Here is a 14,961-nt window from a genome sequence, read left to right as displayed (position 1 = left end):
AATTAGTTAGACCCCCTCATTCCCAACTTATATAGGTGGGAGTCCAATATATTAGATGATTGTAGCTATAGGTCTCTTGACCAAAAATAAATAATATAAGTTAATTAAAATAATAAGTAAATAGACATAAATACCCTAAAAATATATATTGTGTTATATAGTAGTTATTTCTGGAAATAAGAAAACAAATCCCTCATATTAAGTGACGTGATTTATTACTTATAAAAAAACGCAGAGACAAAAATTGAGGGTGGAGGGAGAAGAAGGTGAGCGACGTAGGAGAGGTTGAAGGCGGTGAAGATTGATACAGTGGAAGGAAATTCAGAAAATTCTCGCCCCGATCTTGAGTAGTGGTTCTACGGCAAGCGATCCACCAGATTTGATGCACCTCTTCACTGGCGTTCGGAATCCACCTTCCGCTTCGTCCCCCACAATATCTCCGTCTTGCGCCCTACATCCTTGCCGACTTTGACTAGTTGCACTCCATTGATTGGGTTCATTACAGCGGCGGCGGCAACTCTAATGTTTGTGGCGGATCGGAGCTAGGGCTGGCGACACTCGATTTGTGAGATGTTGTTTATTGTTGCATTTTGCAATTACCTCTATCATTAGGGGTAAGTATTTTTTTTTCTTTTTTTTTTGTTTGCAATTTGCAGTTTCACGTTGCACAATAGTCTTTCATTCAAAAAGTTAGTGTATTTTTGATGAATCTGTTTTTTTTTCTTCTTTTAGTTGTTTTCATTTTGCATTTTGCATTTTGCAATTTGAAATTTTATGTTACATATCGTTTTCTCTTTTTGAATTTATTTTTATTTGGAAAAGTAGATTTATATTTTTCTTTTGTTTGTTGTTTGCATTTGCCTGATTTGTATAATGTTTTTCATTTTGCAGTTAGTGTTTTGCATTTAGATGATGCAGATTCTTGTTTGATATGCCAAGTCATTGCCGGCGATAGTGCGGCGGCAGAACGGCAGCAGCGGTGGTTTCTCTTTTCAAGATTATGTTGTTGTCGTTTTTATTAACTGGGATGAGAGAGTTTAAGAGAATTTGATTTGAAAGAGAGATTTTAAGTAATTTGATTTAGGAGAGAGATTTGGAAATTTAATTTGAAAATAAAAATTTCCTTATTTTTCTCAAGGATATTTTTGGCACAAAATGTATAATGGACTTATAGAAAAATAGGACTTATGACTTGGGTTTATTGCTAGAGAATTTAATATGTAGGGGGCTATAGCAAATTGCCCCATGTTTAAATGAGTGTACAAATGTTAAGTACGAAATAACTTAAATACATATACTAAAATAAAAATGACAACTAACCAATTGAACACCAACTAAGCAATTTGGAGATATGACATAGACATTTGCCACATGTCATTCAGATAGGGCATATATGCTCTTTATATATAGATTAGTTTAAATATATATTTTATTACATTTTTTAAAATTTTAAAAACTTTTTCAGTTTTACCTTTCTCGAAAAAATTGAAATGATTCGGTAACAAGCCGTACTGAATAGTTATGTTCGCTAATCAATACAAATTTTTGATTTACCGAAATCCGGGTACGATATTAATGAATGAACACCTAGTGGCGGATTCATGATGAAAATGCAGGGTATGCCGGCTGTGGTGAGTCCAAAATTTTACTACAAAGTGGGCTTAAATTTTCAGGGGTTTGGGGGCAGCGCCCCTGAAAAAAAATTGAACTCTTTTTTTGGATAAATTAGGAGAAGAACAAATTTAGGACCTTGTTTGTATATTTTAAATTTTGGATGGACTAAATAATAATATAGATATAATATAATGTGTTTTTGGGGAGAGGGGCTAAAAAGAAAGTAGGACTTTTTTGTATATCTTGAATTTCGAGGGGATTAAATAATAATATAGATATAATATAATGTGTTTTGGGGGAGAGGGGCTAAAAAAATTGAACTTTTTTTTTCTGGATAAATTAGGAGAAGAAAAAATTTAGGATTTTTTTTGTATATTTTAAATTTTGGGTGGACTAAATAATAATATAGATATAATATAATGTGTTTTTAGGGAGAGGGAGTGAACTAAATAATAATATAGATAAAATATAATGTGTTTTTGGGGTTAGAGGCTAAAAAAAAGTTGACGAAAAAAATGATAAACCATATTTTTTTGACCTCACCCATCTATTTGAGCATCTTTACCAGTACAGCAAAATTTATTTTGTTATTTAGAGTTGTCCATGGCATACATGCCCACCCCCAAATCCGCCACTCCATGTGAACACCTCTATTATATACAAATTCAAACTATATAAGAAAACAATTATAAATTCATACTATATAAGAAAACAATTCAAAAATATAACGATGTGTAATTCAAAAATATAACGATGTGTAAATTATAAGCAACTCAAACGAAATAATGTGTTTTGGGGGAGAGGGGCTAAAAAAAATTGAACTGTTTTTTTTTTGGATAAATTAGGAGAAGAAAAAATTTAGGATTTTTTTTTTTTTGTATATTTTAAATTTTGGGTGGACTAAATAATAATATAGATATAATATTATGTGTTTTTGGGGAGAGGGGCTAAAAAAATTAGGATTTTTTTGTATATTTGAATTTTAAGTGGACTAAATAATAACATAGATATAATATAATGTGTGTATAACATAGATATAATATAATGTGTGTTTGAGAGAGGAGCTAAAAAAAGTTGAGGAAACAAATGATAAACCATATTTTTTTGGACCTCACCCATATATTTGAGCATCTGTACCACTAAACCAAACTTTATTTTGTTATTTAGGATGGTCCATGGCATACAGGCCCACTCCTGAATCTGACCCTCCTTGTGAACACCCTTATTATATATAAATTCAAACTATATAAGGAAATAATTCAAAAATATAACTATAACGATGTGTAAATTATAAGTAATTTATAAGTAACTCAAACGAAAGGGCAAAATTCGTATACACTACACACATCCAAAGACAACCCCAATCTGGCTCCGGCAACCATTTCCGACTAAAAAACAGATTTGTCAGAGTTAGAGTCTCACAGTTCGGCTCTCTTCGTAGATTTCTCAATTCTCTCGACTCCGATGTCAACTGCTGATTCTTATTTGTATAATTTTTTTATTCCTAATTGCTTCGAAGCTCGTGGAGTATTCTTCAGCATCCAAACCTTTTGGATTGCATATTAATACTTGCATATTCTTCGACGTCAAGGCTTACTTGTGACAATTTATTTCATTTTCATATTAATACTGAACAACTGATAACATGATTTATTTATATTTTATATACATACCTGTAGCTTCTTCCGACTTGTTATTGTTATTGGTTTTACATGTTTAACAACTACTGCTACTTATTATATATAATCATTAGCAAAGGCACTTAGATCACAAGCCATAAATATATGTTCTAAGGACAATTTTTAAGAAATTTAATAATTAGGATAGTTTTAAACTTGCAATCTAATGTGAAGAATTAAAGTTGTAATCTGAATTACCGTAAACAATCAAATACGAAAATTAAAGAAACCGACTATATATTAAGTTTCTCTCCATTTCAAAGCAAAGCGAGTGCGATCAAATTCACTCCGGTCATAATTCGGCAATTCCGATAAAGTTGTCGCATGCCATTTGTCTCGATTACTACCACAAACCTCCAATTTCACTTCCTCCAAATCTCGAAACCACCACAACTCATTATTTTTGAATTGATCTAAATTATTATTGTCTTCTCGACTTTCGTTCTCGTCAGTTAGAATCTTCCACACACGCTCGATAACTTGCATCATCCAGCTGTCTTTTTCATCGTTGCAGAACTGGAACTCCCCTACGCATCTTGGCCGACAAATACTAAGAAAACCATTTAAAAGAGACCGAAAATAAGATAAAGGAAAAAGAATATTCAACTTCTCCACAACAACATATTTATCACCATCATTATTCTCCGGAATTATATAGTTATTAGAAGAAGTCCAACTACCAACTTTCAGATAAATTTCTGATTGGCTTAACAACTCGAGCATTTCTTTCAGCATGACGAAAAACAAAGGAGCATCAGTGCACGATATAAATATATATGATTCCCACTCTTTGGAAGTCGTTGCAATAGAGATGGATGGGACAAAATTTCCTGAATATTCAAAATCGACCATGTTTGGGGCATCGATAAATACCCGAATTCCTTTGAGTCCATCACAATAGAAAAATTCCAATTTTTTGAGACTGGGGAATTCACACGACGACAAGTGGCACAATGACGATTCGACACCTGCGAGTTTTAAATCTTTCAGACTAAAAAAATCTGCTCCTTTGTTCAACAAAATATTACCGTTACTAATGTTGATGGTTTCGAGAGATGGGTGGTTGATTTCCATGCTGCAAAGGTCCTCATCCGATTTTCGACCGAACAAGTCGAAATTAAATTTCAATTTCTTGAGATTGCGAAGATCATTCGCCAGATTAAGTCTTTTGAAGCTTAATTTTCCGTGGACATCTAAATTTTCGATCGAGGGGCAGTTCGAGAATATTTTCCGTAGAATAACCTCGTCCTTGATCGAGACTCGTTGGAGAATAAGTGATTTTAGATGCTTGAGGGTTACTAATCTTTCAATAGACTTTTCATCCAGCAAGAATCTTTCGACATGCAAAAGTTGGAGGGATTCGGATCCAAATACAACAGGTGGAAGTTCGACCCGACCCGGGCAATGCTCCGAGATAATAGAGAGATGGAATTTCTTCGTACCCGTATTTTTTAGTAACCGGGACCATTTCTCTAGAAACGGTACGGATTCATTATCCAAATCGTAATCCAAATTGCCGAGCGATGTAGAGAGGTGAAATTCCTCCACGCACACACCTTGATCATGGTATCGCTGTAAAGTATTGTCGACAATGGTTAGAAATTCATTTTTATATTCTTTATTTCGACCACGGGAATAATATTCATCCTCCCTTGTAGGTGATGTGTATGTAAAATCAAGATTAGGGCGAGTGCACCAAATGTAACGCCATTGTTTGGACAAGACAGAGGTTCGAGCAGCTTCCTTTTGGGAGAGGAAATACAATATCATGCGCAACAAGTCATTTGGCAACTCCGATATCCTATCCATTTTTTTACCCTCTCATAAACCCTAATTTTTTTTTGTTCAATTCAATAAACCCTAATAATCACAGGACACGTTCTTATAGTTTTTGTCTTCAACTCTGTAAACCCTAATTATAAACCCTAAAAAAATTCGCCCCCTCAATAAATAAATATATATAGAAACTTTTTAATAGATATTAGTATTCCGATTAGTTTGTAATACATATAACTTGTTATAATTCTATAAAGGTAGTCGGCGTCAAAAAAAGAACAAAAAAAACTACAAAGGTAAGACTTACATTGAATTCCTTTCTTGCTGTCCTATTTTCCTTCTTTTATGATTCTGCATTGTATCTATTTGCTAAGTTATTGTTCAGCGCTATGCAACACGAAAACTTCAACTTCCGCGTTTTCGAAACCTTTTGTGTCCGACACCTTATGGACCCATTTTGCAATTTCTGAAAAATTAGAAACATGCTTGTATAGCAAATTTTCAAATATTTTTGTTGCTTCACTAATTATTACATGATTTAATGATCAATTACAAATTAATAGCTAATATTAATATTTATTTTGAATATAATTTGTACGAAAATATATAAAAAGAATTTAGCTATAAATAAAAACTTATACATGTTTATATATTATATTTATATATATACTCCTATACTTTTAAGGGGTTTTTATGCATAAGTCCCCAACCAAGTATCTTTATTAATCTAGGTTTAGGGGCTATATCTCTTTCACCAATAAGTCCATCCCTTTAATATTTATTACAAATAAAGGAAACATCCATGTTTATCCCAATATTACCCTCAACCATTTATACCCAATTTTGAATTGTAAACCCAATTTAATCAATTTTGTCCACAAAAATCCAATTTTGACCTCAAAAATTCAATTTTGACTTTTTTTTAGCATACTTTAATATGCTCCAATTTTATCCTTAACTTAATTTAATCTCAATTTGACCCCAAATTTCACAAATTATTCAATTTTGACCCAAAACTTATTTTTTTTCAAAAAAGAAAAACATTTGCCGCCGGATTCCGGCGTTGACTTTTCAATTTTTATTTTCTTTCTTTCGAATTTTTTCGCCGGTTTCCGGCGTTGACTTTTTTTAGTGTTTTTTTAAGTTTTTTTTGTTTTTTTTTACGTCCGCCGCTAAACGTTGACCGCAATTGTGCTGTTACTGACAGTAAATTAAGGTCATTATACTGTCAATGACAGTTAATTAACGTAATTGTACTGCCGTTGACAATACATTTATGTAAGTGTTCTACCGTTGACAGTAAATTAACGTAATATTATTATTTTTTTAATTTTTGTTATTTTTGTTATTTTGTTTGATTTGTTGACAAGTCAACGTAATTATATTACTGTCGTTGACAGTAAAATAATTGTAAACACAATAATATTACTATATCAACAACATCAATATTATTATTTTTTTGGGTTTTTTTGTTTTGTTTGAGTTATTCACGGAGTAACGTAATAATATTACTGTCTATTATTGTTATATTACTGTAAACACAATAATATTACTGTGGTTAACAGTAATATTACTGTTCTTATAGTAATATTGCTTCAACCACATCAATATTATTATTTTGTTTGGAATTTTTTGTTTGTTTGAGTTATTATCGGAGTAACGTAATAATATTACTGTCTATTATTGTAATATTACTGTGGTTGACGGTAATATTACTGTTGTTATAGCAATATTACTGTCACTCACAATAATATTAATTCTTTTGGCTTTTTATTATGTTAACATTTGTTGAACAGTCAACATAGTAATATTACTTTATTACACAATAATAATGAGTTTTGTTGTGTTAATATTACTGTGGTAGATATTAATATAGCAATATTACTGTGTTAAACTATAGTTTAGTTAATTTTACTATGTTTAATAGTAGTATAGTTAATATTACTGTCAATCACGTCAATATTACTGTTTAAACGGAAAAAAAAAAGTTACAGAAAGAAAGAAAGAAGAAAAAAAATATTCAAAAAAGTCAACGCCGGAACCGGCCGAATAAAAAATAATTTGAAAGTCAACGTCGGAATCCGGCGGGAAAAAAAAATTTTGAATTTTTTTTTTTGAAAAACAAAACGTTTTGGGTCAAAATTGAATAATTTGTGAAATTTGGGGTCAAATTGAAGTTCAATTAATGATGAAATTGGAGCATATTAAAGTATGATGGGTTATTTTAGTCCTTTACAAAAATTTGGACCATGTGTGGACTTATTGGTAAAAGAGTTTTTTGTCTAGATCTCTTTATGAATAAGTACCAATTGATGGACTTATTTGTAAAGACCCCTACTTTTAATATCTACACGTTTCCCCCAAATTCCCGTATCTCCATTTTTTGGAACATGTTTCCTGTGTCCGTTTTTTTGTTTCCCTTAATCGTTGTTTTCGTGTCCGTGGTACATAGTTGTTCAGTCATAGAAAAGAAAATTATAAATATAATTATGGTGCAGCTTCCCTTTTTTTTTAGGGGCCTTAAGATATAGGTCCCTAGTGACAAAACTTATTAGAACTAAATGACAAGTCCAACTAAACATTTGATTCACATCCTTTATAAAATTCATTACAAAAATGCCCTTTCACTCACAAATTCAAAATCTGCATTTAGTAAATTCGAACTGCATTTATTATTTTATTTTTTCTACAGTTAATAGTTTCATTTTGACGTCTAATATTTTTTTAATTTTTTTTATTTGTCGTTTTCTTTTCTTTCTTCATTTTAACATTTATACAATATTATAAAATAAAATTATTTTTTTCCTTTTTTTTTACATAATATTATTACAAAAACAAAAGCATGCTATTTATTTTTCTTTTTCAATCCAATATACATATTTTTATGTAGTAGACTATAGTACACCACGATATATTATAGTATAGTACTATTGTATACTATGATATACTATGAAGTACTATCAAACCCTAGCCGGCAATAACTCACAGCCGTCACCAACCCTAGCAGCCAAACGCAACTACCGCCAAACTCTAGCGTTCAAATCAAGCAAAATCTCTTAAAAGATAATCCGATGCAATTAGTCAAAAAAATGTTTTTTTATAACATAAAAAAAAAAAAAGCTTTCAATAACATCCGATTCTTCGATTCACAGCGCCAGAAACTCGTAGACAACTAGAATCATTTCCAAAACCCTACTTTTGCAATTTAGAACCCTAGCACCGCTAGCAAACGTGTATCAGCCGTCATCGAGCCGTCCTCGCCGTATACGCAACTAAACGCACACATACCATGAATTCATCATAACCAGCCCTAGCAACCGTTAAAAAAAAATGAAAATACATTTGCAGGCCACATCTCGCCAACCCTTCCGTGATGCAATCGCCACTTCCCCGGCCAAGGCGAGTCAGGGACATCGGCCCGCCGCACAAGGGCGTCTGAATTGGCCACCATCGTCCGATTGTAGATATGTTGTTCCGCTGTAGATTTTTAAAACCTCAGATCTGAAAACTAAAAAGAAAGAAAAAGAAAGCAAAAGAAAGAAAAATAGTGAATGAGACAATAGGGCATGGAAATAGAGAAAGAGAGAAAAAGAGAGAGAAAAAGAGAGAAAAATAGAGAAGAGCAGTTGGGCAGATTGTGGCGTGAGAGAGAGAGAGAGAGAGAGAGAGAGAGAGAGAGAGAGAGAGAGAGAGAGAGAGAGAGAGAGAGAGAGAGAGTGAGTGAGTGAGAGAGGAGGAGTTGGGCGGCGGAGGAATAGAGAGAGGCAGAGAAAGAGAAATAATAGATGAGTAAGGTATTTTTTTATTAATTATATTAAGGGTAGTTTTGGGTTTAAAAAAATTAAAAGGATGTGTAACAATTTTTGTTCAAAATTAAGGATTTAATAAAAAAAATCTAATTCGGCTTGTCCCCTACATCTAATTAGGTTTGGTTTGAGGGGTGTCGTGCATATTACCCCTTTTTTTATTAAAAAAAGTTTAATAATTGAAGAGTTAAAATTTACACATACAAATTAGGATTATTTTGAGAGAATTCAAAATTTCAAGTTCCCGTATTCCCATTTTTTGGAACATGTTTCTTGTGTCCGTTTTTACGTTTCCCAGTATCGTTGTTTCTGTGTCCTTCCGTGCCCGTGTACATAGTTGTTCGGTCATAGGAAAGAAAATTATATATATAATTATGTTGTAGCTTCCTTTTTTTTTTTGTTTTATTAAAAAACTTTAATAATTGAAGTTGTTTTATTAAAAAAAAGGTAAATTCCAACCAACCCCTAAGGTATGGTCAATTTATGAAAAAACCCCTCTTGTTTGGATAATTACATCGTCAAACCCCCTCAACTATGATTTTTTCTTACATCTCCACCCTTAAGGTGTCGAATTCAACATAATCATCTAGATTTCGTGAAATGTGTTCTAGTTTGTACTCGTTTTGTGTAAAAATACAGTTTCTGATGCACCACAATCTGATATATACAAGCTTAAAAACACATATTATGATCATCTTCCTTTAAAACGTGGAGTTCGAATAGGATAAAACGGTAATAATCCACATAATCTCGAATATTCCACAAAATTTGAAACCACTAGGGTGGACGCGTAAAAAAATTTATAGTTGAGGGGTGGTTGTAATTAACTCTAAAAAAACTTAAATACTTGAAGTGAATTCAAAATTTCATGTTGCCATATTTACACAGCTTTTACAGGGATTAGAAAAATGCTAAGTAAAAACATTAACATGCGTCTGCCGGGAGTCGAACCCGGGTCTATTGCTTGGAAGGCAATTATCCTAACCGTTGGACTACAAACGCTTGTTTGCTAAGATTTATTATTTTAAAATTCCTTCGCTAACATAAATTCTGTAAACTTTCAAATAGTTTTTGCCCGTAAATCGTACAACTTATTCTATTAAGGGTAAACTACAACTGTCCCTTGAGGTAAGATATATTTACTAAAAAAACCTCTCTCTTTTACATAATTCCGTCTACCCCTTGAAATTTGTAAATTTATTACATTAATATCCTTTTAAAGAGGTGAATGTAAGAAGTTTACAAACTTGAGGGGTCTGTGTGTAATTTCTTAATAATGAGGACTTTTTTGTAAATTAACTTTTCCTCAAGGAGGTGGTTGTAAATTTACCCTAGTGTGAGATGGGGAGAAATTAGGGGATTTGCATATTCACAAAACAAGTAATTGATTTTCTATAATAACATAATATGGTACTACTTCCGTTTCATACTAAGTGTCGTTTTAGCTATATAATTTTTTTTCTTTCATATTAAGATTTAAGTGTCACTTTAGAATTTTAAGGTATGACAACTTTTTTTATCCAACTTTACCCCAACATAAATGAAGTTTTATTGAAAAAAATGAAGAGATACATATAGGTAAATTTGTCAAAATAAATTTTTTTACCCCAAAATCAAAACTATTTAATAACTTTTTAATTAGTGTGCAACAACCTTAAACGCCACTTAGGCTCTGATTGGTTCATGGATTTCAAAATAAGAAAAATGAAAATGCAAAGGAAAAGGAAATCAAGGACTTTTGAAATTCCAATTGTGTTTGGTTCCTAGGAAAAAAAATGATGAAAATGATTTTCTAGAACTTTCAATAATATAAAATGGAGGTAGTAACTTTCAATAATATTAAATGGGGCACTTTAGATAATTCGAGTCAATTAGACTCATAACAAATATTAATTAAAAAAAATATATTTATCATGAAGCCAAAATTCAATGAAGGGGTTTGTCAAATAGCCCCTTATATTTTTTATAAAGAAAGTAAGACTAACTAATGTTTAATTAATATTTCTTAGTTTTTATTTGATAAAAATAGTAATTAAATTCATATTTATCTACTAAATATTTTTTTAATAAACCTATATTTAGTGATCATAATGAAATTGAACCAACAACCAAATTCAACAAAAATACGACCAAAGTTTTTTATTAAAACTTATTGTAAAATTAAGGGTTAAATACAAAAACACCCCTGTACTATGGAGTTTGTATCAAATACCCCCCTGTACTACACATAAATACAAAAACCCCCCTCACATTACATTTTTTTCAAAATATGACTAGAATACCCCTGCTTAGCCTATAAATTAAATGGTTTGTTTGAGTCATTTTCCACTATATTTTTAATATTTTCGGTCAATTTTACTTGGGAAATTTTGATATTTATATTTTTTTCTCCAAAACATTAAATTACTTAGTTTTTCTTTCTCAATAAAACCTTTTATTTTCTTCCGGTAGTTCAAATTCTCAACAATCATAGGATTGCAAAATGACAAAAATAAAAGGTTTTTATCATAAAATTAAAAAAATATAAGCAATTAGATGTTTTGGAAAAAAAAATATAAATACCAAAACTTCGCACGTAAAATTGACTGAAAATGGCTCAAACAAACCCTTATATATATATATATATATATATATATATATATATATATATATATATATATATAAATGCTTGAGTAGGGGTATTTTCGTCATATTTTGAAAAAAATGTAATGTAAGGGGGGTTTTTGTATTTCTGTGTAGTACAAGGGGGTATTTGATACAAACTCCATAGTACAGGGGTGTTTCTGTATTTAACCCTAAAATTAAATGACATACACAATCATAATTAGTATAAAAAACCAAATATTCATTTGCGAATTAGCAAAAAAAATAATAAAATATATTCAAAACTCTATAAATGAAATGTACCAAAAAACATCATAGAGGCTTCAAAAGTAAACGTTATCAAATCATGAGTAACAAATATCATCACGAGTAATAAAATATAGTTAATTATTATTTTTTTCAATTGAAAACTCTGAAATATTAATTAAAAAAATATTTTCTACAAAAATGTTTATTTCATTCATCAATAAAAAAATAATTTGATGGTATATTTTATTTCCCTCCAAAATCGTCCAACTCTTCGGCCACATCATCTAGTTTAATTTTAATCTATTTATTTTTATAAAGTAAACGTCAACTCATTCAACCAACCATTGCATTACCTGTTATAGCAAGTCATAGGACCAAAATTCCCAACTTTTGTAACTTACAGAACTAAAATTCTGATTTTGAAACATTGTGGACTAAAACTCACAACTAGTAAACTTACAAGACTAAAAAACTCATTTTGCCAATAAATCCCAACTAAACTCTAATTGTCTCTACACATTAGATCCGTAATTATAATCTAATACCTATAAGTCAACTCAATAATCTTTATGATAACAAATAATTTGAACTATCCGTTAGATAGACATACACATTTTATTCACATATATGAGCCCACGCAATTATTGAAATAATTTCAACACTAAAAAGTCCATTTTCGGCCAAATTGCTCCCGCTCCTTGAATTGCACACGTGCGATATACACACGTGAAATAGAGGGGCAATTTCGCCAACTCACCGTTTTCTTAGGGAAAAAGAATAAGGAAAAAAGGAAAAAGGAAAAATGGAGAAAGGAAAAAAGAAAAAAAAAATTGGGCAGCATAAGTGCACTTAACCTTAGTTCTTTTAAATTCCTGTCTGCGTTATATCTGTGTTTATTGCTATTCATTTTCACCCTTTTATATTATCCTTTTATTGGCATTAACAGGCAATATTTCAAATGAATAATAGTAACAGGTAGTTAAAGAAAAAACTCTAATGAATCATAAATGTTCATAAAAAAAAGTTTTTGAACTGATTTATTCTGTACCAAAAAGAAGAAAGAAAGCGAACGTAACGTAGCGCAAGTCAAAATTGATGAACTAATTGAGTTATTATATGTAACAAAAAAGGGAATGTAAAGGAAGCCAAATTCAAGATTTATTAGAAAACCTTTTTTTTATGACAAAAAATGAAAGTAAAGATTGTACGTCGCAATACTGATAAAAAAAGTTTTCAAGGCCCGAGTGCATAAATTAATTATGAAGCAATAATGCTTGTTTAGAGTATAGACATAAAAGGGAATTTACCACATATAGTTATGCAGGAAAAAATGCAACTTCACATGCAGCGGATCCTCGTTGAAAACGTGAGATATTTGTGAGCATATTAATTATTTTGTCGGAATCAAGGTACAGGGAATATGTTATTTCCATCATCTCCAAGACTTTAGCATTCCTCAAAAGATATTTTATAATCTCAAGCTCCTGCTCGTTACCGCAGATCCAAACAAGCTTTATAATTCTAAGGTGTGATGATACGCATGTGGGCACTTGTTGTGGTGGTTCCTTCCAGTCTTTCATTTCTTCATTAGACTGGTTACCAAGAAATTTCAGCAGAGATTAAAGAAAAACAAAAAAAATGACTTGTATGCAAGACATTAAAGAAGTCACGAAAGAGGAAATACGAACGCGTTTATATGGCATCAACAAACCTCAGAGAAAATAAGGATTTCAAGATTATCAGCATTTTCGAGGAACTTTGGGAGAAAACGGCAATCGGTAGTCAATTCAAGTTTGGTCAAGTTATGAAATTTTGTAGTCCAAGTCGAGAGTATTGAGTCAATAATCTGTAAGGAAATGATCAGACAGTAGAAGATTGCCATTAATTACGAAAGAAATGGACAACGAGGTGAAGAAATAATTGGAATGCATACCTTGGTACAATATGCTAAATTCAATTCAAGACACCTGACTTTGCAAAAATTATCAAGAAATTCCAGCAGAGATCTCGAACAAAGATAATGGTCTTCTTTCGTGTCGTCTCTGTAAAGGATGATATTTGCTTCAGTTAAGGAGGTTAGCACCCCACATTTGATATTCTCTGTGAAAGAATCGTCTATCTTGAGATACTCAAGTGAAGGGATATTTATCTCCAGCATGTTAGCTCTACCACCATGATAACCGTCGTTCATAAAATCGAGAAAGAGTTTTTTTATGGTAGGTGAAGATACATTACAATAATCCATATCACCGTCTGATTTGATTGTCAATTCCTCGAGCACCGGACAACCAGAAATCAGGTTGGGGATGCACTCATCGGCCTCATAATCAAGATTCATTAGACGAAGAATCTTGAGTCGAGGCAAGCACGCGACACTACTTACGACGACAAGACCGCAACAATTGAGGCTCAGAAAAACAAGGGTTTTGCAGGTGAAGAGACATCGAGGCAGAGGTTCTTCACAATAAAAATAAAGATCAATTTTTTGCACATTTCGCCCGACGGCAAAGGCAGCAAATGCATCCAGCGAGTCGAGTTGATCGTTTTCCCAATCATCCTTACGAATGCTGAAACTATTGATGGTTTGCAGTTTGTGTAGCGATATAACCCTATCTATGGTACCTTGATTCTCGTTGCGGAAAAATAAATTGGGGACGTAAGACCAGAGATACCTCCATCTTCTACTTAGAATGCTGGTCGCCACGGATTCCTGAGTTGAGAGAAAAGAGAGGATATGACAGATCACTGAGTCCGGCAAATCGGTGAGCCTATCAATCGGTACCGTATTTCGCTTCCCGCGCGAATGCTTCCGCCGCCTTCTGCGGTGCTTTTTCGATATCGTCATAAAAATCAATGAAGAAAAGAAGGGATAATCTGGGTTAGAAGAAGACGCAAGATACGGCTGATTACTGAGAAAAAAGGTTTTCCAACGGTGAGAATGTTGAAAGGAGTTGCGATTGTTTAGAAGAAGGGTATTACTTTCACCAATTTACTTCCATTGTGGTAGGAAGGAGTTGCGTTTATAACTAAAACCTCACGGTTCTTATATATTGGTGGGTGGGTATTGTTTTACCAAATCCACGTACAAATCACCCGGATAATTACACTTTTGGTCCCTCATGTTTGGCTCGATTGCAGTTTTGGTCCCCACTGTTCTTTAATGAACAAAGTTCACCTTCAATTTTAAAGAATTTCAGTACTCGCCGTCACATATCCACGAAAACACTATTATG

General features: G+C 32.1%; 1 protein-coding gene and 1 non-coding gene across 2 annotated transcripts; both read right to left on the bottom strand.

Annotated features, from left to right (window-relative positions):
• Positions 1 to 9,805: 9,805 nt before the first annotated feature.
• Positions 9,806 to 9,877, bottom strand: TRNAG-UCC (transfer RNA glycine (anticodon UCC)). The gene has a single exon. It is a non-coding gene; the product is annotated as a tRNA-Gly (tRNA).
• Positions 9,878 to 12,910: 3,033 nt separating this feature from the next.
• Positions 12,911 to 14,744, bottom strand: LOC105953740 (F-box/FBD/LRR-repeat protein At3g26920-like). The gene is made up of 3 exons (XM_012977424.2): positions 13,662 to 14,744; positions 13,440 to 13,574; positions 12,911 to 13,320 (listed from the first exon to the last, which is right to left on the bottom strand). The coding sequence occupies exons 1-3, from the start codon at positions 14,571 to 14,573 to the stop codon at positions 13,045 to 13,047; spliced, it is 1,323 nt and encodes a 440-aa protein (XP_012832878.2). The 5' UTR covers positions 14,574 to 14,744; the 3' UTR covers positions 12,911 to 13,044.
• Positions 14,745 to 14,961: the final 217 nt, after the last annotated feature.

This window comes from Erythranthe guttata, chromosome 13 (assembly GCF_056151865.1).
Source record: "Erythranthe guttata isolate IM_541 chromosome 13, IM_541, whole genome shotgun sequence".
Classification (NCBI taxonomy): Eukaryota; Viridiplantae; Streptophyta; class Magnoliopsida; order Lamiales; family Phrymaceae; genus Erythranthe; species Erythranthe guttata.
Note: the sequence above shows the minus strand (reverse complement) of the source record. Positions and strands in the feature narration are given on the sequence as shown.

What these genes read in the sequence shown, in the direction of transcription:
- LOC105953740 (XM_012977424.2), bottom strand. Translation starts at nt 14,573, where the DNA reads ATGACGATATCGAAAAAGCACCGCAGAAGGCGGCGGAAGCATTCGCGC. An exon ending in ATTTAGCATATTGTACCAAG is followed by an intron (nt 13,575 to 13,661) that starts GTATGCATTCCA and finishes ATTTCCTTACAG; the next exon opens with ATTATTGACTCAATACTCTC. An exon ending in AAATCCTTATTTTCTCTGAG is followed by an intron (nt 13,321 to 13,439) that starts GTTTGTTGATGC and finishes CTTGGTAACCAG; the next exon opens with TCTAATGAAGAAATGAAAGA.